Source organism: Larimichthys crocea, chromosome III, assembly GCF_000972845.2.
Source record: "Larimichthys crocea isolate SSNF chromosome III, L_crocea_2.0, whole genome shotgun sequence".
NCBI classification, from domain to species: Eukaryota; Metazoa; Chordata; class Actinopteri; family Sciaenidae; genus Larimichthys; species Larimichthys crocea.
The window spans coordinates 6,274,582-6,300,499 of NC_040013.1; the positions used below are offsets into that span (position 1 = coordinate 6,274,582).

Below are 25,918 nucleotides of genomic sequence, written 5' to 3' on the forward strand. Positions count from 1 at the left end.
TCTTCCAATCAGCGGCGTCAGAGCAGGGTGTCACCATGGTGCCGGCGAAAACCGCCCAAACTGTCACATGACTGTCACCGGACCACGTGTGGCGGCGGATGTAAACATTTCTCTCTGACGGACAACCTCCGAGTTATGTTACGTTTACGTTTGTTAAGTTTTCTTTAGTGAGTGGACAGGTCGAGTTCAGGAGGAGGAGCTCAAAAGGTAAATGGAAATATGTATTATCTTTAGTGTCGTCCTTATTTAAGAGCCTTTTCCACCTAGTTAGCTAGACTATAACGTAACAACTGTGACGTTTCTACGTCTTAATGAACACTGCTGTGTCATCATAGATGTCACGTTACAGTGTTCAGTTATTGTAGATACACTGTGACGTTCAAATCTTCTAAAACAGCATCATTGTAACAATGCTGCATAGCTTTGTGACGTTCCTAGTATTCGAAACTGTGCAATTGTAGTCCATTGTAACTATGTTTGTAGTCCATTATGACGCAACAACGTTCCGTCACGTCACACTGTACTCACAGCCATTTATTGATGTTGCAACGTACAAATACTGCAAACACAGTCACAATATTTATATTTAAAGGTACATTGTGAAGTTGCAGCATTGTGACAGTGTGTGTACTTACACTGCGTTGTGACATCTGTCTTAAAAATACATGGTGACACTGTACTCAACGTTAATGATTATTGTCTCAACACTACAACATTGTAACAAAGTGCTAAACGGCAATTGACCTGCCTACTTCTCCACCTAGTGCAGTACCAGTCCCAATACAGCCTTGACCATTAATACAGTTTTCACTACTCAAAATCTCTCTTCTTCTTTTACAGTGTTAAAAAAGAAGTCACGCTCAGATCAAAATGTCCTCCACTGCCCCGTCTATCCTCCTAAACACAGGGGTTCAGATGCCCCTTCTGGGTTTGGGCACCTACAAGTTGTTGTCTCCTGAAGATGTCTACCTGGCTGTGGATGCAGCGCTGGCTGCTGGTTATCGGGCCTTTGACAGTGCAGCTGTCTACCGGAATGAAGCTGACTTGGGCCGTGCCCTGAAGGAGCTCCTGCCCAAACATGGTTTAACGAGAGAGGATGTATTTATAACCAGGTGACGCATATATATTTATATAGGCTCTGTCCTATATAATAATGCTGTACAGCATGTAAATATATGTATATGTGTGCATCAGGGCCACCGTACATTAAACATGCATGTCATTGTGAATACAGCTGGAAGATAAACATTAATGGAATATGTGAAACTAAATATTCTCTTTGTTATTTACTTCAGACTTTATTTTTAGTTGAGTAAAATGAACAGTATGTGCCTCCTGACATTAGTGTCATACCCACATCACATGATTTCTTTTCCTAGAGACCAAATGAGGGTCAGTCAGCTTTGACTATCAAAGGCACAGTGTACCAGTCTCAACAATCCTCCTCTCTCTCTGTTTCTCGCTGCAGTAAGCTGGGCCCCAAGAATCAGGGTGAGAGGGCCATGGAAGGAGCCCTGCACAGCCTGTCTCAGCTGGACTTGGGTTACATTGACCTCTACCTGATCCACTGGCCTGGCACGCAGGGTCTGGTAGTGACTGACCAACGCAACCCAGGTAAAGAGGTCAGATTAATGTACCTAAATATCACTTAGCTGTGTACATTTATAACTAACATAAATGTAAAACATTTGAAGTGACTCTTTGGCCAGGTGTATCAGATGTTTTCTAAATAAATACTCCACTAATTAATAGATAATATTGAAGCCGTCTTCTCACTTTCCTCCTCCACAATGTACCTGTACTTGAGTAACACCGATGATGAAGTCCTAATTAATATTTGATTCCAGGCAACCGAGCTCAGAGTTGGGCCACATTGGAGGAGCTGCATGCCCAGGGGAAGCTAAAGGCCATAGGAGTGTCCAACTACACACCAGCACACATGAGAGAACTGCTGCAGAGCTGCAAAACCCCTCCTGCATTGCTACAGGTAGACTGCACGAGAGCAAAAGGGGGTCAGATAACATATAATATACATAAATGTAAGTTTTATGCACACTGTTTTTTTTCTTCAGGTAGAGTTTCACCCACGACTGTGCCAAACAGAGCTGAGGAGTGTGTGTGATGAATATGGAGTGTGTTTCCAAGCCTACTCTTCCTTGGGGAAAGGAGACCTGGTCACCAACCCTGTGGTCATGGAGGTGGCAAAGAATTGTGAACGCACACCTGCACAGGTAAACACACACACATACACATGGGCTTTTGGGTCAGCATCACCTACTCAGTGTTTAATGAATAACATTTTTTTTAGGACAAACACTCAGGTTTTTTTGTTCCCTTCCAGGTCCTGTTGCGCTGGGCTGTGCAGCAGGGCGTCCCAGTGATCCCCAAGTCGTCAAATCCAGACAGAATAAAGGACAATGCCAAGATTTTTGACTTCACACTGAGTGACACAGACATGGGCAGACTGTCAGCTTTGGACTGTGAGCACAAGTACTGCTGGGATTCATCAGAAGTGGTTTGATAGACCATTAGTGGAACAAACACTATTTTCCATGTGACTGACTGTAACCACACTATGAAACCACCACCAGAGGAAGGAACTAATTGTTTAGACACAACTAGATGAAGTTTATTCTGGGTTGTCAGTGGATTTAACATAATGAATACTATATCTAAGAGGTAAAGTAACATTCTGGCCAATCTGTTGCGCCATTGTCAGATCATTTTCCTACTGACAAACATTTGTTCTGTTTACTGATCTGCCAACATGCCATCATAAAATCATGCTCTCACCAAATTGAATTATAGCTTTTGTGACACGTTTCAGTCGCTTCAAAATGGCTGCTTGACTGCTCCCATGAGTGGGCGTGGCTTTGGCACATTCAGCGGACACGCCCCCACAGTCCTGGAGCTAAGAATTCATTTTTACCTGATTTTGACACCCAATTTCATAAACGTGGATATTTTTAATGATTCGAATTTTGCTTTCTTCTTTGGTCTGACAAATTCAGAACACATATTTATTCTTACTTTACACAGACTTTAAACAATATCCGCAGTTCAAGTTTTGGCAATTTCTTTTAATTCTGTAAAGCTGATTACAATATAAGGCACTTGAATGCCTTTGGCGGATGCAGTGCATACAATAAAAGGCATCGACTGCTGAGCACAAATGTCTCAAGGTAAGAAGATGTAATCAATATATTGCTGCTGAGCCTTGAGTGGAAAAAACATTACTTTAAATAAGAAGAGTCTTCTTTAGTCACAAAGAAAAGCGGCTTTAGGGCGTTCCAGCATCAGTTACGACTCTTATTCTGGGACGTTATCCCTGAATAAAGGCAGATGGGTCCTGTGGGGCCTTAGATCCTCTTGTTTTTGCAGATGAAACAAAATGTCAAGACGAGCTTAGGTAACACACATCAGAACACGTAACGGGAGCCAGTTACAGGCAGTAGCGTTAAAAGAGTTAAAATGGAGAAAAAAGATCAATATTTTCTCTCTTGCCTAAAGCTGAGCCATCTCCCCAGCTGACAACATTTTGCAAAGCTTTGAAGAATTGAATCCCAAGAAGAAAAAGGGAAGGGAGGCGTGGATGTAACATCGATTAATAAGGTTTTACTCTTGCGGGTATATCACATTTGGCTCTGGGTGCTTCCGCTGTTTAATCCAGAGACTATAATCTCTGTTTTAAATTTGGTCTTGGTATTTTCCATTTTTTCTGGTCTTGTAGGGTTTTCACTTGGAAACGTCTCAGGCATGGCCACAGGTAAAAAGCACATTCATTTTTGATTTTATTGTTCACAATTTGAATAGAGATCACCAAGATACACAACTAGTACAGAGGCCCTAAAGTCCCGATTATTATTTTTTTTAATCTTGTGCGCAAAAGTTAAAATCTAACTAAAATAAAGATTTTGAAATTCACACTTCTTGTTTTGTTTTTTTTATTATACATTACATTGGATTAAAATAATGCAATTTTATGTCTTTCGTGTTGGGTTCCTGTTGTAACCTGGCTTTGTTCAAGACTAAAATAAATAATAACTCTGCAATAATTGCTTGTAAAAGTTTGAATTGAAAGAGTTCAAGAATGTGGGGGAAAAAAAGTTCAGATTGAGGACTAAAGATTTTGTTTTTGATATTACAGCTGTCATTTAAAGTTAATTTTTAAAGTTTTCATTAACCGACTGTCAATAAATGAGGCAAGTTTTCCAGTCCAAACATTTTTAAAACCTCCATCAAACACTTCCTTCCGGTCGCTTGTCCTTCTCTGATTCGCCAGATCTTCTTCCAATCAGCGGCGTCAGAGCAGGGCGTCACCGTCTATGGATGTAAACATTTCTCTCTGACGGACAACCTCCGAGTTATGTTACGTTTACGTTTGTTGAGTTTTCTTTAGTGAGTCGACAGGTCGAATTCAGGAGGAGGAGCTCAAAAGGTAAATGGAAATATGTATTATCTTTAGTGTCGTCCTTATTTAAGAGTCTTTTCCACCTAGTTAGCTAGACTATAACGTAACAACTGTGACGTTTCTACGTCTTAATGAACACTGCTGTGTCGTCATAGATGTCACGTTACAGTGTTCAGTTATTGTAGATACACTGTGACGTTCAAATCTTCTAAAACAGCATCATTGTAACAATGCTGCATAGCTTTGTGACGTTCCTAGTATTTTAAACTGTGCAATTGTAGTCCACTGTAACTATGTTTGTAGTCCATTATGACGCAACAACGTTCCGTCACGTCACACTGTACCCACAGCCATTTATTGATGTTGCAGCGTACAAATACTGCAAACACAGTCACAATATTTATATTTAAAGGTACATTGTGAAGTTGCAGCTTTCTGACAGTGCGTGTACTTACACTGCGTTGTGACATCTGTCTTAAAAGTACATGGTGTACTTAACATTAATGATTAACTTCTTAACACAACTGACCTGCCTGCTTCTCCACCTAGTGCAGTACCAGTCCCAATACATTTTACCATTAATACAGTTTTCACTACTCAAAATCTCTCTTCTTCTTTTACAGTGTTGAAAAAGAAGTCACGCTCAGATCAAAATGTCCTCCACTGCCCCGTCTGTCCTCCTAAACAAAGGGGTTCAGATGCCCCTCCTGGGTTTGGGTACGGGTACCTACAGGTTGTTGTCTCCTGAAGATTTTTACCTGGCTGTGGATGCAGCGCTGGCTGCTGGTTATCGGGTCTTTGACAGTGCAGCTGTCTATCAGAATGAAGTCCAATTGGGCCGTACCCTGAAGGAGCTCCTGCCCAAACATGGTTTAACGAGAGAAGATGTATTTATAACCAGGTGACGCATATATATTTATATAGGCTCCGTCCTATATAATAATGCTGTACAGCATGTACGTATGTATACAGTTGAAACCAGAAGTTTACATGCACTATATAAAAAGACAAATGTGCTTTTTTCCCTCTCTGTCTGACATAAAATCAGACTTTTCTTGTCAACTATTGTGAGAAGCTTGTGGAAGGATATCCAAAACGTTTGGCCCAAGTCATACAGTTTAAAGGCAATGGTACCAAATACTAGCGAAATGTATGTAAACTTCTGACTTTGAAGAAAATAATAAAAAAATGTCATTATTCTGGCATTTAGCAAATAGAAATAATTTTGGTAATCATAACGGACCTAAAACAGGAAAAGTGGTGTCTGATTTCATGTCAGACAGTTTATATAGTGTATGTAAACTTCTGGTTTCAACTGTATGTGTGCCTCAGGGCCACCATACATTATAGTTGATAAGGCAGAATCTCAAGAGAGGAAACCAGCTTCATGAACATGCATGTCATTGTGAATACAGCTGGAAGATAAACATATTCATGGAATATGTGAAACTAAATATTCTCTTTGTTATTCACTTCAAACTTTATTTTTAGTTGAGCAAAATGAACAGTATGTGCCTCCTGACATTGATGTCATACCCACATCACATGATTTCTTTTCCTAGAGACCAAATGAGGTTCAGTCAGCTTTGACTATCAAAGGCACAGTGTACCAGTCTCAACAGTCCTCCTCTCTGTTTCTCGCTGCAGTAAGCTGGACCCCAAGGATCAGGGTGAGAGGGCCATGGAAGGAGCCCTGCACAGCCTGTCTCAGCTGGACTTGGGTTACATTGACCTCTACCTGATCCACGAGCCTGGCACTGAGGGTCTGGTAGTGACTGACCAACGCAACCCAGGTAAAGAGGTCAGATTAATGTACCTAAATATCACTGGAAACATAGCTGTGTACATTTATAACTAACATAAATGTAAAACATTTGAAGTGACTCTTTGGCCAGGTGTATAAGATGTTTTCTAAATAAATACTCCACTAATTAATAGATAATATTGAAGCTGTCTTCTCACTTTCCTCCTCCACAATGTACCTGTACTTGAGTAACACCGATGATGAAGTCCTAATTAATATTTGATTCCAGGCAACCGAGCTCAGAGTTGGGCCACATTGGAGGAGTTGCATGCCCAGGGGAAGCTAAAGGCCATAGGAGTGTCCAACTACACACCAGCACACATGAGAGAACTGCTGCAGAGCTGCAAAACCCCTCCTGCATTGCTACAGGTAGACTGCATGAGAGAAAAAGGGGGTCAGATAACATATAATATACATAAATGTAAGTTTTATGCACACTATGTTTTTTTTTTTTTTCCAGGTAGAGTTTCACCCACGACTGTGCCAAACCGAGCTGAGGAGTGTGTGTGATGAGTATGGAGTGTGTTTCCAAGCCTTCTCTTCCTTGGGGAAAGGAGACCTGGTCACCAACCCTGTGGTCATGGAGGTGGCAAAGAACTGTGAACGCACACCTGCACAGGTAAACACACACACATACACATGGGCTTTTGGGTCAGCATCACCTACTCAGTGTTTGAATATGAAAATGAATATAATTTATCATTAGGACAAACACTCAGGTTTTTTTTGTTCCCTTCCAGGTCCTGTTGCGCTGGGCTGTGCAGCAGGGCGTCCCAGTGATTCCCAAGTCGTCAAATCCAGGCAGAATAAAGGACAATGCCAAGATTTTTGACTTCACACTGAGTGACACAGACATGGACAGACTGTCAGCTTTGGACTGTGGGCACAAATACGACTGGGATTCATCAGAAGTTGTTTGATAGACCATTAGTGGAACAAACACTATTTTCCATATGACTGACTGTAACCACACTATGAAACCACTACCAGAGAAAGGAACTAATTGTTTAGACACAACTAGATGAAGTTTATTCTGGGTTGTCAGTGGATTTAACATAATGAATACTATATCTAAGAGGTAAAGTAACATCCTAGCCAATCTGTTGTGCCATTGTCAGATCATTTTCCTACTGACAAACATTTGTTCTGTTTACTGATCTGCCAACATGCCATCATAAAATCATGCTCTCACCAAATTGAATTATAGCTTTTTGTGTCCTGGTGTCTCTGAATTAAAACACTCACTTTAAAACCACTCTTAAAATCATTTATTTAGGACAGCATATACCAGAAGTTTCACAGCTGTAGAGAAAATACATTTACAAAAGTCATTAAAAAAAAGAAGAAAAAAAAACAAACAAAACAAAAGGACATATTAAAAATTCAATTTTCTCCACACACGTCTCCAGATTCAAGTAATATCAAGGATGGTTGCAAAACTCCAGGTGCCCAGGCAGGTCTTTCCTGTGGGGTGTGTTCACTGCCAAAAATGTTCAAAAGTCATTACTTCTGTTTAAATGGCTCTATCTGCTAAAACCAGTGTCAGCCATTGTGTTTTTCTCACAGTTGTGACAGCGAACGCACCTCAGTGTTATTGTGCTTTTTTTCTCTCTTTGTTTTCTTTTCTTGAGCGTAATGTGTGACAGCGAGCTGAAGAGTTTAAGGCGGTAATTGGGTAAAAACAGACAGGCCTGGTAATGCTGTGTCACATCACAGGTTACAGCATGTTCAAGGCAGTTCAGAACAATATTTATACTCTTAGAAATCCGGCTGAACTTTATTTCCAAGAGGGAGTAAAGCATTCATATGTGGCCCCAAGCTCTCAACACCATGTACATATTCTCTGCCAGCTGATCAACTGTACTACATGTGTTAAAGTACAGGTCTACAAGGAGAAGTAAACTCATTCCTGATCCCCATGTTCCCTGATCTGATATCATTAAATGGTAGCTTCTGTTTTAAGAAGTGTAACAGCATAATCTATCTGTGTTAACTGTGTTGGGAGCTTTATACCAGATATTAATTCAATGTAAGAGTTACCTAAATGTTTTTACACAGTCAGGGTGGTGCATATGTTACCAAACACATGGTCGACTGAATCTTACAAGAAGGTGTTGCCATTCAGATTGTCTTAAAACTCTGATTTAATAAACTCGAACCGAGTTGAGGCAAAGCTATGAAAAAAGGTGGAGCGAAAGCTTTAGTTTAAAGACAATACAAACGCAGCCCCTCAGCCTGCACACCCGAGCACTTCACAACTCAACCCTACAAGTCGAGAGGAAGAGATAAGACACAAGTAGAACAAATTTCCAATAATCACATTGATTAACAAGTCACAAATAGCCTAATCATATTTACCAAGCCGTGTAGAAGTGCTGATCATAGATTATATTAATATGAACAATAATAACTCCCAGAAATGTCTTATTGCGTGTAGTATGTCCCGTCCAAAAGCTTAACATAATACACAAATAGCAAATTCAGCATCAGATCAGCACTCCTAGATCTAAGGCCTGATAGATTAAGATCCCATTTTATTCACATCCCAATGCAGATGAAAGCAAACAACCCACGCTTATATTGTTTTATAACCCAACAGGACTGATTTTTAGTAGTAGTTTGAAAAAATCGATTTTAAATCCCTCCCTTCACATCTGCTTTTCCATGTGACCAGAAGTCCCTCCTATATATATATATATATATAATAGGGTCAAAGGCTAGTGTGTTGGCTCCTTGTACAGCAGTTAATTCATCCCCACCCACATCTTTAAATATGCACATAACATTTATCACAACAGCCATGGATTGTACACTGCCTATTGCTAGGTCGGCCAGACTTATTAAAGAGCATAGTAACCTCATAAAATAGGAAATAAAATTCACGTTGTTTGTAACCTCCACCCCTTGCCATTTGATAAAATATTAACAAAATATTTACACGTAAAAATTCCAAAGTCTGTTTTTTTTTTTTTTTTTTTTTTTGCTCATCCAAGGCTTTTAAAAAGATAGATTCTTATTGGTTTTGTGCTTCTATATGTATGTTTAATGTCATTTTTTTCTTCAGATATAATCTAACCCTGAAGTTTTACAAAAGATATTATTTCTGCATCATCAGAGATTGTCCTTGTACAAGATTGTTCTTCCTTTGAAAAATTTGAGATATAAAGCAGTTACTGATAGTCAAGTACGGTTGTTTTGAAGTTGTGGTAGTGGCTTGCAGATAGCGGAACAGAAAGCTGGAATAAGGCCCCCGAGTCGAATGCTTTTTTTAAAAAAAATCCTTCCCTTTTACACACTCTCTCTCCTCTGTTGCCTGCGGATTATTTTTTGGCACACAATTGCAGTGATCTCCGTGAGTTTGTGTTTGTGAAGCACAAACATTCGGAGCCCAACAAACATTAGTAACACATTTACGACTTCCAAAAGAAAAACGAAGGAAGGAAATTCTAACAGCGTTCAAGGTGGCCTCGGGTGTTTTCGATTTCAGTACGTGCATCTCTCCATCTACAGTATATTGCATAGTGTTGATGGGAGACAGCTGAAACTGTAAGTGTCTTTCAACTTAGTGGTAACCTTTCAAATCCACTTTTATGCTCGTCTTTCTATGCGTTTTGATGACACCATTTCTCCTCTCTTGGCCCCTCATTTCATCCGCTCTATGGGGTTCAGATAGCTAACAGTCTATCCTCATGCCTGACTGACTTTTTACCCTTTCACAGTGGGTTGCCCAAGAATATTGTTAACATCACAACCAACACGAATACAAAAAAAGTCATTTAAATGTATTTACCAGTGACATACAAAGATGACATGACTATGATGGGACATGCCTTTGTGTTTGGATCGTTCTTTTTTTTTTTTTTTGATCGAACCAACCTTTCATCGGAATTGTTCTCTTGGCTTCGCCGTTGCTTTCTTCTCGTTCCCACAGATTCTTCTCGTTCCTCAAACCTCTTTTATTTCCTCTCTCCGTGCCTACTCAGTGCGGTGTGTGTGGTTATCGTGATGGTTGTTCTCTCCCTCCGTCTCTTGGTGACTAAAGAGGTAGCTCCACCAGCTTCTAGAGTGGTGCATCGGTTTGGTTGGCCCGGGACTCTTCGCCTTCTTCATTTAATGCATGGAACGGAGACACAGCGTTGTGTTAAAATTGATCATTTATACTAGAAAAATCCCAGTTTTGTTCCTAATTTCCTATACGACTCAGTCATCCATTCTTGCCCCCTTCCCCCTAATCATGCGAAATATATCTACACAGTCATTAATGTCTCATTTTCTAACCCATCTTTAACCCATCTTCCATCCTCTGACCCCTCATTCTCACCCCTTTGTCTAGCAGGCTGTCAAACTCGTCGCTCATCCTTCTGAGCTGCCGGCCGTATTTCTTGGCTGCCCACAAAGCGGGGGGAGCTGACTTGGACCGCCCCCTGAACGGAGCTCCCTCAGTAGGCGTACCGACTTCTTCTTCTCCCCTTGCTTGGAGCTCTGAGTAGGACTCTGAGTTCGACTCTGAGTTCACCCTGATTCTACCGGTGCCTTCATTGGAGACACAAAAGGTGAGAGGGGTTTGTAATGCGTCACAAGAGAAGGATTAGAGCAACATAAGGGAGACACAGACATAATGAAGTTGGAATAGAGGACTATTAATCACTGGAGCAGTATGTTCTAAAATGTCAAAACTATGATAAAACACACAAAAGTACAAAGTACATCACAGTAAAAATCTGTGTGAGGAAGAACCGGATTGATTCCTGCAAAATGAGGAGATGCAGGACAAAAAAGAAGAACAGATAGTAATGTTGGAGAGTGATGAATGGGCGGGTTTCATCCTCCCAGCCTCTATTTTGTGCAAGAATAGGATGTGTATTGCAGCAAACTGGAAGCAGGAAACAAAATAAGATACTGTTTCGTTTTCTGCATCAACTGCTACTGTTATTCATAACAAGAAAACAAGCAGTCATGGGTTTCAGTTCGGTTCACTGCCCTGGTGAATTTTAGCATATTGAATACTAAATAATAAACCCAGTTATGTTGTGTCTGATTTCGGTCTGCCCACCTCTTATGAGACATCAGGTAGGTTTGGGTTAACAGGCAGAAAAGAAAATGTGACAATACGAGATAAACATGTGGGGTATCATCCGGAGCAGGCTGTGCTTCTCGGAGGTTTCCTACCTCCCATCCTGAGCTCAGGTAAGGTGAGAGCGTGGCGTTGAAGAACTTGCTGCTCGGCCATCTCGGGCGACGATCGGTTGTCTTCTCCTTCCTCTACCTCCTCCGATGGCTCTGACTCGCTGTCGCTGGAAACAGTGAAGTTTGCAGCCATCGTGACATCTGGAAAAAAAATTAAGATTTAAGCCGGGGGGGAAAAAAACTATACAATGCAGATAAGGAAATAAAACATGCTGTGAACAGAAGGCATGATGTACATATAAATTAAATGACCCCAAACACAACATATATGAGTATATATATATGCAAAAGGTGCAGAAATGCAACTGTGCTTGTATTTCTACGGTCAAACAACACATGAGCTAATTATCCAAGGATCATAAAATGGCATCATCCATTGTATGGTTGATGCTGCCCTATCTAACACACCCAGGCTATCAGTGTAAGACGCTTTGCTGTGCCTGTTATTAGCCGGTCCAAAGGTATTCACAGTGGAACAACCAGCGAGATAACCGACTTGTTTTGACAACACGGGCCCATATTTCACCTCATTGAAGGCCTGTTACTGTAACGTGGTTAAAGCAGCCAGCACACCTTCGTTCCCGGTCAACACACCGACTCTCTTGTTTTGTTGTTGTTGACTGAAGAGGACAAAAGAAACTTCCTAGAGGGCGGAAGCTGCTGAAGGGCTACATCAGCTAACGGAGTATGTTTTAAAAAAAACACGGCCGTGAATAGGCTTCCTTACCCGAAATGTTTATGGTGTGAGTCCGGAAAGTGCGAGTGTGTCTTCGGTTGGCCTTACGCGGCCGCAGCTGTTGTTTTTGTAGTCGGTGTCTTGTCTTTTTTTTTTTTACTGTACAACACAGTTCAGCTCCGCGCTCACCCAATCGCCGCGCGTCACTGCACCGCCACTGCGCGCTGACGTCACTGTTGCGAGCTAGGACTGGGCTGGGGCTTTGTTTGTCTCACCGGCTTACCGTAAGGATCGGTGTAGAGGCGCAGCGGGATTTAATCAGGACAGGCCAATTGTGACATCAGTTAATGTTAGTGGCGCGGTTCAGATCACTACACTTAAGTGGTACTACCACAGTATGATAATACTCCAAGGAAGTTAATAAAAGTACCAAAGTTCGAAAAGATATGGAAACCATTTAATATGTTTGTTAATGGTATTGATTTAGCAAATGATAATGAGGAGGAATAAGTAGTCATGTAAACCTTACAACAGGACTAAATACAAATTTAATAAAATAAAAAATAAATTCAAATACCCGCAACTGTATTAAGCCCTTAAGTTACGCATAAAATGTTAGTGATGTGTGTATGTAATGGTTGTTTGTTTGTTCGGTTTTGTTCTGTTTATGACACTTGTACCATAACAGGTGCTTTCGATGGAGCACAGACCTACATATTTGATATAACGACATGTATGTCTATACAAGTGTATGTGTATGTAAGAAAATGTTAATAAATATATTGTTAAAAAGTTCAATAAAATCCTACTTAACAGGTACATCACTTATTATTGGATCATTATTACTAAAGTGATCACATGTAAGCATCATTTAAATAATAATAATAATAATAATAATAATAATAATAATAATAATAATAGTACATTTATTTCACAGGCACCTTTCTGTCACCCAGGGACACCTTACAATAAATGAGAGTAGACAGCAAATAACAGAAACAAACAAAAATAACCATAAATGTATATCAAATTACAATAATATTAAGAACATTAAAAACAGGTTAAAATAGGACAATGCAATTGAATCAGATTTAAAAGGCTATTTTAGGTGGGTTTTAAGTGCAGATTTGAATTGTAAGAATGTTATAGCTATTTGAGGTGTAGCTAATTGTATCTACTTTATAAAAGTACCCAACTAAGTAAAAAGTACCATAAAGTACAAATAACCCAATAGGTACTATGAGAAAGGTAATATTTCTACTTTATGTTTATTATTGAGGTCACAGTGGGTGGGTGGTGTTGTACTGGAGTGCATTATTATAAAAATGCATTGTTTTAAAACTCAAAGATCTGATTTATTTGAATGCTTTACTCTCTCCTGTATGTAAATGTGGTGGCCAAATTTATTAGAAACTCTTTATTTCTTAGAAATATAATGCAGTCCAGTCCAACTACAATCTCAGTAATAAACACTGAGTGAAATGAATACCTCTCTGGCAGTGTCATTCAAAACTGGGCTTTATTATCTGCTACTGGAACAAATTAGATTGTGCAAGTCTCTATATATAGACACGTTGTACATGGAAATACCTGTTTGGGCTTGGCTTGTGATGCCGATATGAAATGAGTGTTATTCTTCCTTCTTCTCTGTCTGCCTTTATGAAAGGGATTTGGAGATTTGGAGGCAGCATAAAAATAAGGGCAAAGGTAAATAAACAGGGAGGGTTGAACCTATGTTACACAACAGTTATGTGAGATTTGCTTTTGGCAGATGTTGAGGCTGATAAGGAGAAGGTGAGGCGAGACTCAGTAGGCTTAGAAGTGTAAACACACAGAGATTACAGTGTCTCTTACTGAACATGATGACGTAGTCAACCAGTAAAGGAAGTTGATTTATATGATTTATATTTGTCCAGTTAAACATCCACCAAACCCTTCTTTCTTTTTCTCTATTCTTTTCTTCCCGAGTCACGTAAGCCAAGGAGAGGGTAGAAAATCCTTCATGTCAGTTTGTTGTCATACCTTGTATGAGCAGCAGGTGGGGAGGCAGGACTACAAACTGATCTGTCTTAACTTCTGCTGAGCTGTTCCTCTTTTCTCGCACTACTTCATCTCCTGTCACACAGGTTGAATAAAGGAAAATCCCATATTTTCAGTTCCATATTTAATTGCAACCCATTGCTGTAATGTATTTTGCAACATTTGGGAAATGTTTTGTGATATCAGAAATAGGAGTTCCCGTGTTGTTGCATTACAAAATCAATGGAAAAAAACTCCTTTCATTTCCTGAAAATCTGCTACTGGGGAAAAGTACAGCTTGTGTGAAAAACATGTCATCTGCCCCTTATTGTTTGAATAAAATCATTACAATATAGTAATACTGTATATAGGGTGTGTGTGGCACTGTATATCTTCTTTCTCTACTTTGCTCTCTTGCACTTTGCTCACATATGAACACAGGCGAGTCAACCATGTAATTATCTACCATTTATATCTCGGGCTCTTTACTCTTCTCCTCCTCTACATCATTCTTCTCTCTCCTCTCTCGTATGTGCATTACAAGCCTCTTGTGGGATTAGAAACAAAATGAGTCTGTTTTGCAGTAAGTGACACTTGAGCAGGAGGAGCGGACTGTTTTTGTGGGAAATGTGACTGCGATTCAAGGCCATGTGATGCAGCTTCTCTCTCAGTCAGTGTATCCAAATAGAACTAATGTGAGTTTCTAAGCTTAGACAAACATGCAGCGTCCGCACAGTCAGTTTTTCATGCGCTGGTGTAAGGATGGAGCAGCTCTAGAGAAAAACTGTTGAGACTTGCCTCTTTTGAACTCTATTTTTAGGAGGGATTAGAGAAATAATACATGGGAATTCTCTTCTTGTTTGAGTTTCGTGAACCGTACAGTACACACAGTTAACCCACAGGTGCACACAGGCACACTGACAACACACAGGTACACTGTTATCCCATAGGTACACACACCTGAACTCGGGTACACACAGTAACATACATGTAAGTGAATTTAAGCCATGTATGCACTAATTTGTAGCATTTCACATCCATAAAACTACAATCCATAAAAATGTGAATCTGATTTTACAGTTTCTAATACAAGTAGGATCCTTTTCACACACATACCTGCACTCATGTACAGCGAGTGTGTGTGTTTATGTATAAATCTGCTGGATTTGAGTGAAATCTGAAGGAGCCATACAATTAGCATCCATTTATATCTCCCTGTACCAACCTCGCCCTGCCTCCCTGCCCCTCATCTGGCGGTTATTTTGGGAAACGTAGGCGTATGCACTCCCACACTGTCTCCAAACCACCACTCAGTGTGTGTGGCTGTTTGAGAGCAAACGCTGCAGCGTTTCCAAGCGGCTCCCAAAATGTTCCTTCCAATTTAATGCCAGGACACTGCCTGTCTGCCTCAGCTTCACTCACTGTCCTTTCAAAATATTTTCCCCTCTGTGCGGACCTGCGACTCTCAGTCTGTGTGGGAGCTGAGGAAGATGCACAGCAGGTTTTGAACTATATGAAGTGGGAGAGCTTAGAGAGAAGAAAAGAAAGTTGGTGTCAAAATAACAAGAGGATGATTTGGTTTCCAGATTAAAAAAAAGAAAAAAAGATTAGAAGCATACCTGAAACCCAGACTGTGGAGAGAGAGAGAGAGAAACGCAGACAAAGGAGCTGAATAAGCAACAGATGAAGGATGAAAAGTAAAGGCAGACCAAGAGATGAGAGTCTGAGAGTGCAGAGAGAGAGAATTAAAATAATAGAGAAGCAGAAAAGGTGGCAGTGAATGTAAAACTCTTAGAGCACTGCCAGACAGAATTCAGAGGAATGGCGTACGAGACAAGAACATGGAAAGAGCAAACACTCCTCCAGCACGCACATTCGACTGGAGCCCTTTCCTCATTGCTCTCTGTACATGCTCATTATTCGGACCGCTCCCTCCCTGTATAACTAAGTCACTCTGTGATCACAAGGCTGACATATGGCAGCGTTCTAATTTCATCCACTCCACCCTTGTGCAGCCTTGCCTGTCTTATAACCCAGCTCTTCTTAAACTAAAGGTTTGGACTAAAAATGACTTGCTGTCTTTTTTCTCTGGTGGATAAAAATTCAAAAATACACACCTCGACAAGACATTTAATCCAGGACTGGTGTTGAAATCTTTCTTATCTTATGACAAGTGAAAAATCTGTCATAGTGTTAAGAAAACTCTCCTTTCCCCATAGCAAATAAAGTTGTGTTTCAAGAAGCTAGTTTTATTTTAACCTAGCTCTGTATTTTTGGAAAATTTCAGGAGTTAGATACAAAAGTCATTATCACCCTCATGTAATACCAAGCTTAGCATAAAGACTGTAAACAGAACAAAACAGCTTTCCTGTCTCTGTCAAAGGGTAAATTAACTTCTAAAGCTCACTAATTAACATGTTATATTGTGTTTTTTAGTTTGTGCATAAACCAAAGTGTAAAAATGAGCCGTTATGGGGAAGTCACTGCTCCCGGACAAGAAATAGTCCTTTACATAATCACCTGTAAAACTGCATTTTTCCAGTTCAGTTTTTGTATGTATTAAATTAATGATATAACACATTAATTACTGAGCTTTAGGTGCTGGTAGATGTTACCTTTAGACAGAGCCAGACTAACTGTTTCCCCACCTCAATCTATAAACTAAGCTAAATTAACTGCCCCCTGGCTGTAGCTTTATATTTAGTGGACATACACAAGAATGATATCTTCACATCTCACACCATTCCTCTACAGAAATGGATTATGAAATAGACAAAACACCAAGTCCTGGCTTGGCTGGAGGTTAAAAAAAAAAAAAAAACAGGTTAAAACTGTAATTAACCCCTGCCTTGACTCAGGTCTGTTCACTAGCTCGTCATCTAGCAAGCCACACATACAATCTCCTGTCCTGCCCCTTTTCAACCTTCTAATGTCATCAATTATGGTTTGGCTGTTTTCATGTGGTTGGAGTGGTATGTGTGCACTCAGAGAGCTAATGTAGATATACATGCTGGTCTGAAACATATGTTTTCCATATGTGAACTTTAAGTGCTACACAGGTGCATGTCTGTCATTATAGAGTCTAATGTTAGTTAATGTATAGCTGTAGTCTTTTTCCACACATAAACTGCCCTTGCACTGAATCAGGTGGTGGAAACAAGATTATACGTTGGATGTAATATCCTGTTTCTCAGTCCCTTCACCTTCATTTCAGCTCTTCCTGGAGTATATTGACTATAAAGAGAGATATCATATATCAACAGTGGCTATATAGTCATCACAATAAAGTCATTATCACAATGCTGCTTTAATTGTCTGCAGTTAATTCAGCTTTTGTTGGCTAATCAGTTTACGTTTATCGCTGTGAATCCCTGCCTGCAGCAAAACACATTTTCATGCTTCACTTAGTTATCATGATATTGCTGCCATACATTACAGTGCCATACAGTAAAGCCATTTCCAACGCCCTTGGCCAGTTAAACCATCATTTACTGTAACTGTAATTTACTGAAGTCTTTAATCAGCATAGTGAGCGAATTTAATCGTAAATACATTTGACATATTACTTTTAGTAAACATGGACTTTTTACATGACACAATTCACTGATAAGTTATGAATATAGTTTGCTGGTATTTTTTTGTTTTACACATTATTGGCTGTGTAGTTTAAAAAAAAGATCTAACTCATGTAAGGGTACACTAGCCAATCAGTGTTCAGAGTGAACACAGGAGAACCAATCAAGTTCAACCTCTTTATTTTGTCACATCCCTGTTCTGGAGAGATCGCAAAATAATGTGCAATCAGAAGTTTTTAAGCCTTAAATTGATACTTTCATTGAAGGTGTTGTGACGCTCAAAAATAAGTTACATTTATAATCTCATTTGACTTTGGCATTTTTTTTGTCAACTGCACACTAGCATCACAGACAAATAGTTTGATATATTGAGTAACACAGCTCATGCTAACATTTGTGAGAATTAATGTTGACATTAAAATCTGTGATGAAGAACTGTTACTGTGATAATTTTAGACACGACAGCAATAGAGGCTAGAATCTTAATATGTAGGAATTCCATTAAAGGTCCAGTGTGTAGGATTTAGTGCCCCTAGTGGTGAAGTTGCAGATTGCAACCAAATGAATACTCTTCACGCCTCACCCTCTTCTTCCAGGTATGTAGAAAAAACTCAGGCTGTGAAACTCACATAAAAAAAGCAAAAGTCCATATCTAGATAGAAGAAATTGCTCTCTAATATTTTGGTATTATATATTATCAGTGCCTTTAGGACGCCTATCCACCTGCTGGTCACAGGCAGTGTATCGTAACAAATGATGCTGATGGTCCGTATAACAATCATTAGGTCAGCTGACACTTCTTCCTCTGCTCCATGCCTGTTTTCCTTCCCATCTCTAACAGGAAGGTTGGGTCATCCATCCTCCTTAAAGATTTTATTTGTTTTGTCTTGACAGTGATGAGAGGCAGGAAATTGGATGGAAAGGCACGACACGGTGCAAAACAAGACGCATTTTCAGCCCTGATGAGAGTACACGGTATTTGCATTAGTAGATTTGTCTTCCTCATTGCCTTAATCCTCTTTCCCATCTTTCTCATTTCACCTACTGACAGCCTCCTAACATTTTCCCCTTTTATTCTTTTATTATCTCTCTTCTTCCGTGTCCCTGCCCTTACACGTTCATTACTTTTCGTCCATCTATGCATTTCTCTTATTTCATCTCTCTCCCACCCATGTCTGCACCATGCTCTCTCTTTCTCTGTCTACGTCTCTTTCTTACTTTCAATTCTGCCTCCCGTTTCTCTCTCTCCCATCCTTTTTCTTCCCCCCTTTGTGTATCTGGGTTGCTGACTGAACTAGTTCATGTGGAGCTTGCTAGCTGATGGCGTCATTGCTCCTGTTTAATTGATGTTGTTTGATAGAAACAAGCTGCTTGTTGGACTCAGTCAGGTGGTAACTAAAGCTTAAGAGCCTGACCAGAAACTAGAACAAGCTAAAAAATCAAAAAGCAAGTCAAACTTTTTATTTATTTTTTAAATTCTTTTGGGTGACTGTGATTTCACATTTTGACTTTTTGGAGATGAAAGTTTTCAATCACATAAAATGCTCTAATTCATTAGAGATTACACTTCACCGTCTCACACCATGTGCAACTTCTGCTTTAGTTTTCTTTGCAAAGTTAAAAAAGTAAAAAAAACGTTAAGGGAGCGGCACAATTACATTAAGAAACCATTGAATGCTAATGAGACCTTATACTCACTGCTGGCTGCAGCCAGCCACAGTCAGCAGAACAGAAATAGGATAAGTAACTGTTACATTAGCATAACAATACACATCTGCATAGAAATAATGAAATAAAGGCTTTGATAGATGGCCATCATTACAAGGAAAGGAATAGGAACACATTTGCCAATAACCCAATGTATTTTTCATCCCACTTCTGTTCCTTAAAGCCCTTTGTATTATTCAACTCTATCTCTGTGGGTCCAGTCCCTGCTGCAGGCTGTTGGACATTTCCATCAATACAAAATATCTACAAAGAGGGCTATATCCCAATTTTATAAAATTCTAATGCACAAAATGTTAACGTAACATAGACATACATACATATATATACACACACACATATATATATATATATATAAAAATGCAGTATGTGTGTGTCTGTTCACTTATGTGTGTGTGTGTTAGTGTCCGTGTGATATGAATCATAGTGAAAGGTCAGTATTGCTTGAGGAGAGAAGAGACAGAGGTGATGAATTGCACTTTGGGACCATTTTCCTTGCAACACTCCAGGTTATATTGAACTGGGTGAATGTGCGTGTACACAGAAAAAGGGTGCAGGTGCACGCACACATACACACACACACACACACACACACATACACGTGTGAATATTTTGCACTTGTATGTGTTTGTTTTTATTTATTTATTTTCGTAGTTTAGTCAATCTAGTGTATGTGTCTGTGAGTTACAGCATGAATGAAAACGCCAAGAATCAGATTCATTTATCATGAAATGCACCATTGCGTTTGAATTTTCTTGGGTAGAGTTGCAGAAAAACACACGTAATCCTTAAAGACGTTCTTATGGTAAAGTGGAACTTCCCCCTATGACTTGTTTCACACGCAGCAACTTCTCATTTATAACTTTTAGGGTAGAATTATGCAACAGCAACAAAGCTCAGATGAGAGGACAAAACTCCAACATGGTTACACAAAGAATATAATCATCATATCTGTGGTGAAGACATACATCACTTCTTGTTTTTGTTGCTTACATTCAGTTTCAAGTGACAGCTCAGTGGTAATACAGGCGTCATCTGGTTCTCAGTGTGCGTTTTCATTTTCACATAATAAGATGAGGCAGGATACATGCAGGGATTCTGTCTTTGTGAGTGAGTGTGTGTTTGTCGTGGATTTGATTGGTTTCAGCCTCCTGATTAATCAGCAGTTCAATTTCAACACTGATCAATAACCCAGCAGGCAGATGGAGGTGGTCCATACGTCTCATCTGAATCTCACTATCAAAAAGTTCATGTTTTCTGTAGATGCCCACAGTCATGGAAGCTAGCGAGTGTGCGAGTGTTTACGTAACAGTACACCCCAGGGCCAGGTTAACACTTAGCAATCGACTTGTTGTTGTGCTTGATGATCAACTAACGGCCAGAACGCCACAACGACAGATGCTTTGCTGCACATGGATGGCCGTTAGCGCTACAGTAATCTGAAGTGGACAGAAAACAATCACCGTGGGAGTGATGGCATGTGTCGGTTTCTGTGATTCTGAATCCATGTGTGTGGTTTCATGTTTGTGTGTCTGTGAGCGCATGCATCATGTCTGCATATTTTAGCTGGTGTCACGGAAAAACAGCGTAGTGTGGCAGTGACGCTCATCTTTTCCCTTTTCAAAATGATCAACGATCAATGCTCATTTGCTTGCAATCCTCCTCCTCATCATTTAGTGTTTCACAGCTCCCTTATGGACCATACTCAGCATGACTTACATTGACACAATGAGTCTGAGGCGGCTCATGAATAATCAGGAGCCAACAAAGCTTTATAAGGTTAGAGATAAAGCAGAATGGCTTGATTAGTGGGTGACTATGTAATCATGTTCAATATTTGAGCTGTCTTGACGAGTACATGAGAGGATTCTGAAATGGGATTTGGGGAATCTGGCCTCTATTAGCCTTTTATTTACCAACTGTAGTCCCTAATCACACAAGCTCCTTTCCAGCAACACCCTGCTACAAAATTATACCAGTCTGTGGTTGAATTTTATTTCTGCACCATATGGTACTCTTAGGAAAGCAGTAAAATTTGATATTCCAAGAAGTGAAAGTGATGTGACTGCATAAAACTAGAAGTGGACAATGTTGTGAAATAGGTGGATGCTGGGACATGGAAACAGGGTCAAACAGTTATTGTTAGTTTTCATTTTTAATGGAATCTACTAGTAAAGTTGATGGTTGCAACACCCTTGCCTCACCCTCAAATTCATAGCGTGGGGAAGAAACTACAGTGGCTGCCAGTTTTTCATACAGCTTAAACAAAACCTTTTAAAACTCATAATATTAAATGAGCCATTACAGGAAACTCACTGGTCCTGGCCAAGAAAAAGTCTGGTACGTCCAACAACCAACTGTAACACTGCAACTTTTAGCGTTTTAACACTTTAGTTTTTGTACAGCTTAAATAAATTAGATGTAAAATGCTAAAAAGTGAGCTTTGGATGTGCTTGCAGGTGAATTTAGTTACACATGGACAGAGCCAGAGCTATTTCAAATCAGCGTGAAGAAGAACTAACCTAGTTTTTAACTGGCTTTTGTGCCGCGCCAGAGTCTGTGGAATACCTGACAGAGAGCAGCATGTGTTGTTCATCCAGGGATTGGCAACCTGAAAGCCTTGATACCAAGTTTTGCATTTGCAATTTGAGTGTGTATAGATGAACATTTGGAAGACTGCTTTCAGCTTGGCACCAGCTAACAGGCATCAACTCAAAATTAGTCTGTCCTTGGCTAATTAAAGTATGGCATTTCCGCACATGTGAATACTACCATTATTTTTTTTTTTTTTGGAAAAAAATGATTTTGGTCTAGAAAGATTAATAAAATGATAACTTTGATTTCAAATTGTAAGTATATTATAGAAGAAATGTACACCTAAAAATGTCTTGAACCATACCATATACCAACAGGCATAGAAGGTACCAGGTTGTGATCAGATAAAACGCTGAGAGAGCTTAAATGGCAAAAGGCATGTTATGTTTTTCACATTCAATGAATCTTTAATTAGAAGTAGTTTGAAAGCACGGCATCACAAAGTGTAAAACTGACATCAGACATAGTTTTGTGGAAAACCGTTTTGACCATAAACGCATGAGGAAACTGTAATAAGCCAATGAGGGAAATAGAGTCACAGTTGTAGTTTCCCACAAGGCTCAATACAATGAAATAAATAATAAAACATTAAAATATGAAGAAATGTTCAAATTAAATGGTCACTAGAACAGCGAGCGTGCATCCGTATAGCCTTGAACCAAACTATCTATGATTCATGATTTCTTTGGACTAATCTCAAACTAACAGACCATATAAAAATAACATGAAACATAAACTTGAATCCTGTTTTAGTCTCAAGCTAAAGAACCAACTTAATATTTCATGGAGAACAGCAATTATCTTCCAGGCAGATACGACTCACACTGCTGCTTTTTCAAAGACGCCTATGCGCTGTAGTAGAGTCGTCGCTTTTGGCTATTTTACAGTAGTATGACAGAAGGCTCTGCTTATTTTCTCATTGCCATAGAAACTGGGTAGAAACATATCTTTCTCTCAAGATATCACTGTGGTTTGTTTGGCACCACAGTAGTGAGGCAGGCAGACACACACTACGAGGCGATGGGGGGAGGGTTAATAGCCGCTGAATCTGTAATGCTTTGATGCTGTGCTGAGAGGAGGAAACACAGCAGAGTTGGGAGGCGAGCGATGGTACGTGGTGAAGTTCTCGGAATCTGAATAGGAGATATCAGGAATCTGGTACAATCACTGAAAACTTCATTATTGATAGAAGACTTTTGTCTATTAAAATTATTTCATTCATTTCATGTTTTACTTTGAAAGTATTTGGATTATGTTAATTTATTAACAAGCATCATCCATCAGAAACCAGTGAGCCGTCATGTCTTCGTCGCTTGTCCACTGAGACCCTACAGCGATAAAGAAATTTCCAGCTGGGTGATATGAGTCGCTCAGTGCTTCATTTTAGAGCGGTTCATCAATGACTTGTAGCCTTCAGTATGCCCCGAATACACAATTCTGCATCTTAAAAAATTACTTTTGGTGTAAAACATTCTTTTTTTAAAAAAAGGAATAAAAATATTGGGAATATAGATTGTTGTTTGGCTGCTCTGGCAAGAAGGGATGTTTAAAACATCATGATTAAAGTCTTACTCCATTGTCATCCAGTGTTTTTTTTCTTCTCTGAATCTTACTACGCGTGAACTAAAGAGTGAATTTCCAATCAACGTGTCCGATCAACCTAATGGCATATTGAGATATGTCAAGCACAGCCTCATTTTGACTGCAGAAAGAAATTTAAAAAATGTATCTAAAAAATAATAAGAATAAAAACACAGTGTGAACTCTCCTTTGTAAGACTTAACAGACATAAGTGGAAGTCCACCAAATTAAACTACTTCATACTGACATGCATGTAAGGTGTCCTACATCGTCTACATGACTCAGCAGAGTTAAGATCACAACTGTAGTCACTGTTAAAAGAAGTTGACGAGGACTGTCAGCAGGAAACAGGAAATAAGCAGCAGAACACATGTTAATGTTTTACATTTTGTTGACCCATACACCCTTCCTCGTCATCGTTTCCTTCCTCTGTGGACTCATCACATTTTATCTTTTTCATCACTTGTTCAGCCACTGTACCACAGAGCTCCTTCATGAAAATAGGCAGTTTATCATAGTTTATTATAAGTTGAGTCAGCATTCATCCTGTTAATGTTAAAATGTTACATCTCCACCAGAGCACCACATTTGAGAGCTGAAATGAATCCCAGAGTGAGTAACGTTCGAGTAACGTTTGGTAAAAGAGAGATTTCTTGACAATAATATACAGATATACAGCCTGCCCTATCTTTAAAAAAGAAAAAAAAAACAGAAAAGATGAAAGAGGCTGTAGCATCTTAATCTTTGTAATTATTCTGAAGCAAAAAAGAAAAAAAATTCCAATTTCCAAACACAAGCCACTGTGTTATTCATGAATAAAGAGCTTTAATACAAGCACAGTCATTCACAGAATGCTCAATTTTAATCATTTTTAGACTTCACTCCCCTCATGAGTTATAATAGAAATCAGCGTGGGCGGTGGATGTGTTGGCATCTGTATGTCTGCACACGTGCTTGTGTGTGTGTGTTGTTCTTTCATGCGTCGGGGGCCCTGCTGTGTGTGCACGTGTGCCCAAATGTGTTTGTCCAGCTATGAATTTGAAGTTCTGCATTTAGCTGGAACGCATTTGGACGTGGATGGTTGTGTGTTCCCTCAGCATACGTAAGAGTCTGGCTGCGGTCGTTATTGTGTGCATGCTTGTGTGTGTGTGAGTGTGTGTTTGTGAGATGTCCCCTCAGGGTGTGAATTAGCTTGCGGTGTAAAGGCCATGCCTCACGCGGAGACAGAACTCTGATCAACTGTGTCGAAAAGACGGATAATGTAAAACTACTCCGCTCCTCTCTCATTATTTACATTGACTCCAGCTCTCCTTCTCCCACTCCTCTATCATCACCCCCCACCGCCTTCCTCCTTTTCCTCATTTCTCTTCTCTGGCCTCCATCCTCGTCTTTCCTCCTCCTTGTCTTTCCTCATGTCCACTTTTCCAATGTTCTCGCTGCCCTTCTCTCCCTCATCCATCTCTCATCCCCATCTCATCAGAGGCGATCCTTCTTCACCGCCTCCTCTGTAGAGGGGTGAGTTGAGGCGGAACAGCACTTATCTAATCCGCAAATAAATTCCCATCCAAACACAGAACTTTTAGGTCTCTGGTGAAACACAATCACTGTTCAAGTCATAAGCACTGTCTGTCTGTGTTATGATGTTTTGAATTTTGTTTCTTGCTGATATTTGACCGGTTTTCAGGTGGAGTTTTGAGGGTTTCCCCCCCAAAAAATGTAGACTCGTCCAGTAATCGGCAACTAATTTGATGATTTATTGATTGTTTTATGCCTTTATTAGAAATTAAAGAGATGACAAGTAATTAGGGGATGAAAGGTTCTTGTTTCAGATGCAAGCAAGAGATGTTGCATTACCTTAAAGAGAGAATTCATTTTTTTGGAAGTGGGGTTGTATGAAGTACTGATATACATCGTCGGTATGTTTCCTGCAGAGTGGTCCCAGGAGAAGCTGAAAAGAGTCCTGGCATGGAAGTAGAGCAAAGCAGTGCTGTGGACAGGGTCAGCAGAAAAATGTGAAGAAAAAATATCAATATCTGTTTAATTGTACACTATGGTGAGCATATTCTCTCCACTTTTACCTGCCAGTAGAGCGGCTTTACTTTGGCACTACATTGCCTCAACTCACTTCGAGATTCAAGATTCAGGATTCAAGATTTCTTCACGAGCAAATCTCACAGATTAAAACACCACAGAATAAATTACAAAAGAGGTGTAAACACAGTTAAATAAGTCAATGAATAAATGAATAAGCAGGTGCTACATTGAAATATTGCATATTATTATTTTTATTATCGCACTTGGATTGTCTGATTTGAGAATTAGTGGGGTTTAGTGTTCAATAGTCT

General features: G+C 39.7%; 3 protein-coding genes across 4 annotated transcripts; 2 read left to right on the forward strand and 1 right to left on the reverse strand.

Annotated features, from left to right (window-relative positions):
* Positions 1-73: 73 nt before the first annotated feature.
* Positions 74-2,802, forward strand: zgc:101765 (glyoxal reductase). Its single transcript, XM_027277369.1, has 6 exons — positions 74-207; positions 841-1,112; positions 1,469-1,614; positions 1,848-1,987; positions 2,073-2,231; positions 2,342-2,802. The coding sequence occupies exons 2-6, from the start codon at positions 871-873 to the stop codon at positions 2,519-2,521; spliced, it is 867 nt and encodes a 288-aa protein (XP_027133170.1). The 5' UTR covers positions 74-207; positions 841-870; the 3' UTR covers positions 2,522-2,802.
* Positions 2,803-4,284: 1,482 nt separating this feature from the next.
* On the forward strand, positions 4,285-9,484 carry LOC113745598 (glyoxal reductase-like). Its single transcript, XM_027277368.1, has 6 exons — positions 4,285-4,438; positions 5,035-5,312; positions 6,059-6,204; positions 6,445-6,584; positions 6,676-6,834; positions 6,956-9,484. The coding sequence occupies exons 2-6, from the start codon at positions 5,065-5,067 to the stop codon at positions 7,133-7,135; spliced, it is 873 nt and encodes a 290-aa protein (XP_027133169.1). The 5' UTR covers positions 4,285-4,438; positions 5,035-5,064; the 3' UTR covers positions 7,136-9,484.
* Positions 9,485-10,061: 577 nt separating this feature from the next.
* On the reverse strand, positions 10,062-12,327 carry badb (BCL2 associated agonist of cell death b). Of its 2 annotated transcripts, none has more exons than XM_010743272.3 (4): positions 12,130-12,327; positions 11,385-11,543; positions 10,537-10,748; positions 10,062-10,316 (listed from the first exon to the last, which is right to left on the reverse strand). In XM_010743272.3, the coding sequence occupies exons 2-4, from the start codon at positions 11,533-11,535 to the stop codon at positions 10,191-10,193; spliced, it is 489 nt and encodes a 162-aa protein (XP_010741574.1). In that variant the 5' UTR covers positions 11,536-11,543; positions 12,130-12,327; the 3' UTR covers positions 10,062-10,190. The 2 variants fall into 2 exon arrangements, with proteins under 2 accessions (XP_010741574.1, XP_010741573.1); XM_010743271.3 differs by having other exon boundaries at positions 10,062-10,319; positions 12,130-12,321.
* Positions 12,328-25,918: the final 13,591 nt, after the last annotated feature.

Excerpts from the sequence above, each read along its gene's own strand:
- zgc:101765 (XM_027277369.1), top strand. The coding sequence starts at position 871 with ATGTCCTCCACTGCCCCGTCTATCCTCCTAAACACAGGGGTTCAGATG. Across the intron at positions 1,988-2,072 it reads CCCCTCCTGCATTGCTACAG|GTAGAGTTTCACCCACGACT; the intron begins GTAGACTGCACG and ends TTTTTTCTTCAG. Across the intron at positions 2,232-2,341 it reads GTGAACGCACACCTGCACAG|GTCCTGTTGCGCTGGGCTGT; the intron begins GTAAACACACAC and ends GTTCCCTTCCAG.
- LOC113745598 (XM_027277368.1), top strand. The coding sequence starts at position 5,065 with ATGTCCTCCACTGCCCCGTCTGTCCTCCTAAACAAAGGGGTTCAGATG. Across the intron at positions 6,585-6,675 it reads CCCCTCCTGCATTGCTACAG|GTAGAGTTTCACCCACGACT; the intron begins GTAGACTGCATG and ends TTTTTTTTCCAG. Across the intron at positions 6,835-6,955 it reads GTGAACGCACACCTGCACAG|GTCCTGTTGCGCTGGGCTGT; the intron begins GTAAACACACAC and ends GTTCCCTTCCAG.
- badb (XM_010743271.3), bottom strand. The coding sequence starts at position 11,535 with ATGGCTGCAAACTTCACTGTTTCCAGCGACAGCGAGTCAGAGCCATCG. Across the intron at positions 10,749-11,384 it reads ACCTGAGCTCAGGATGGGAG|GCACCGGTAGAATCAGGGTG; the intron begins GTAGGAAACCTC and ends TCTCCAATGAAG. Across the intron at positions 10,320-10,536 it reads ACAGCCTGCTAGACAAAGGG|AAGGCGAAGAGTCCCGGGCC; the intron begins GTGAGAATGAGG and ends CATTAAATGAAG.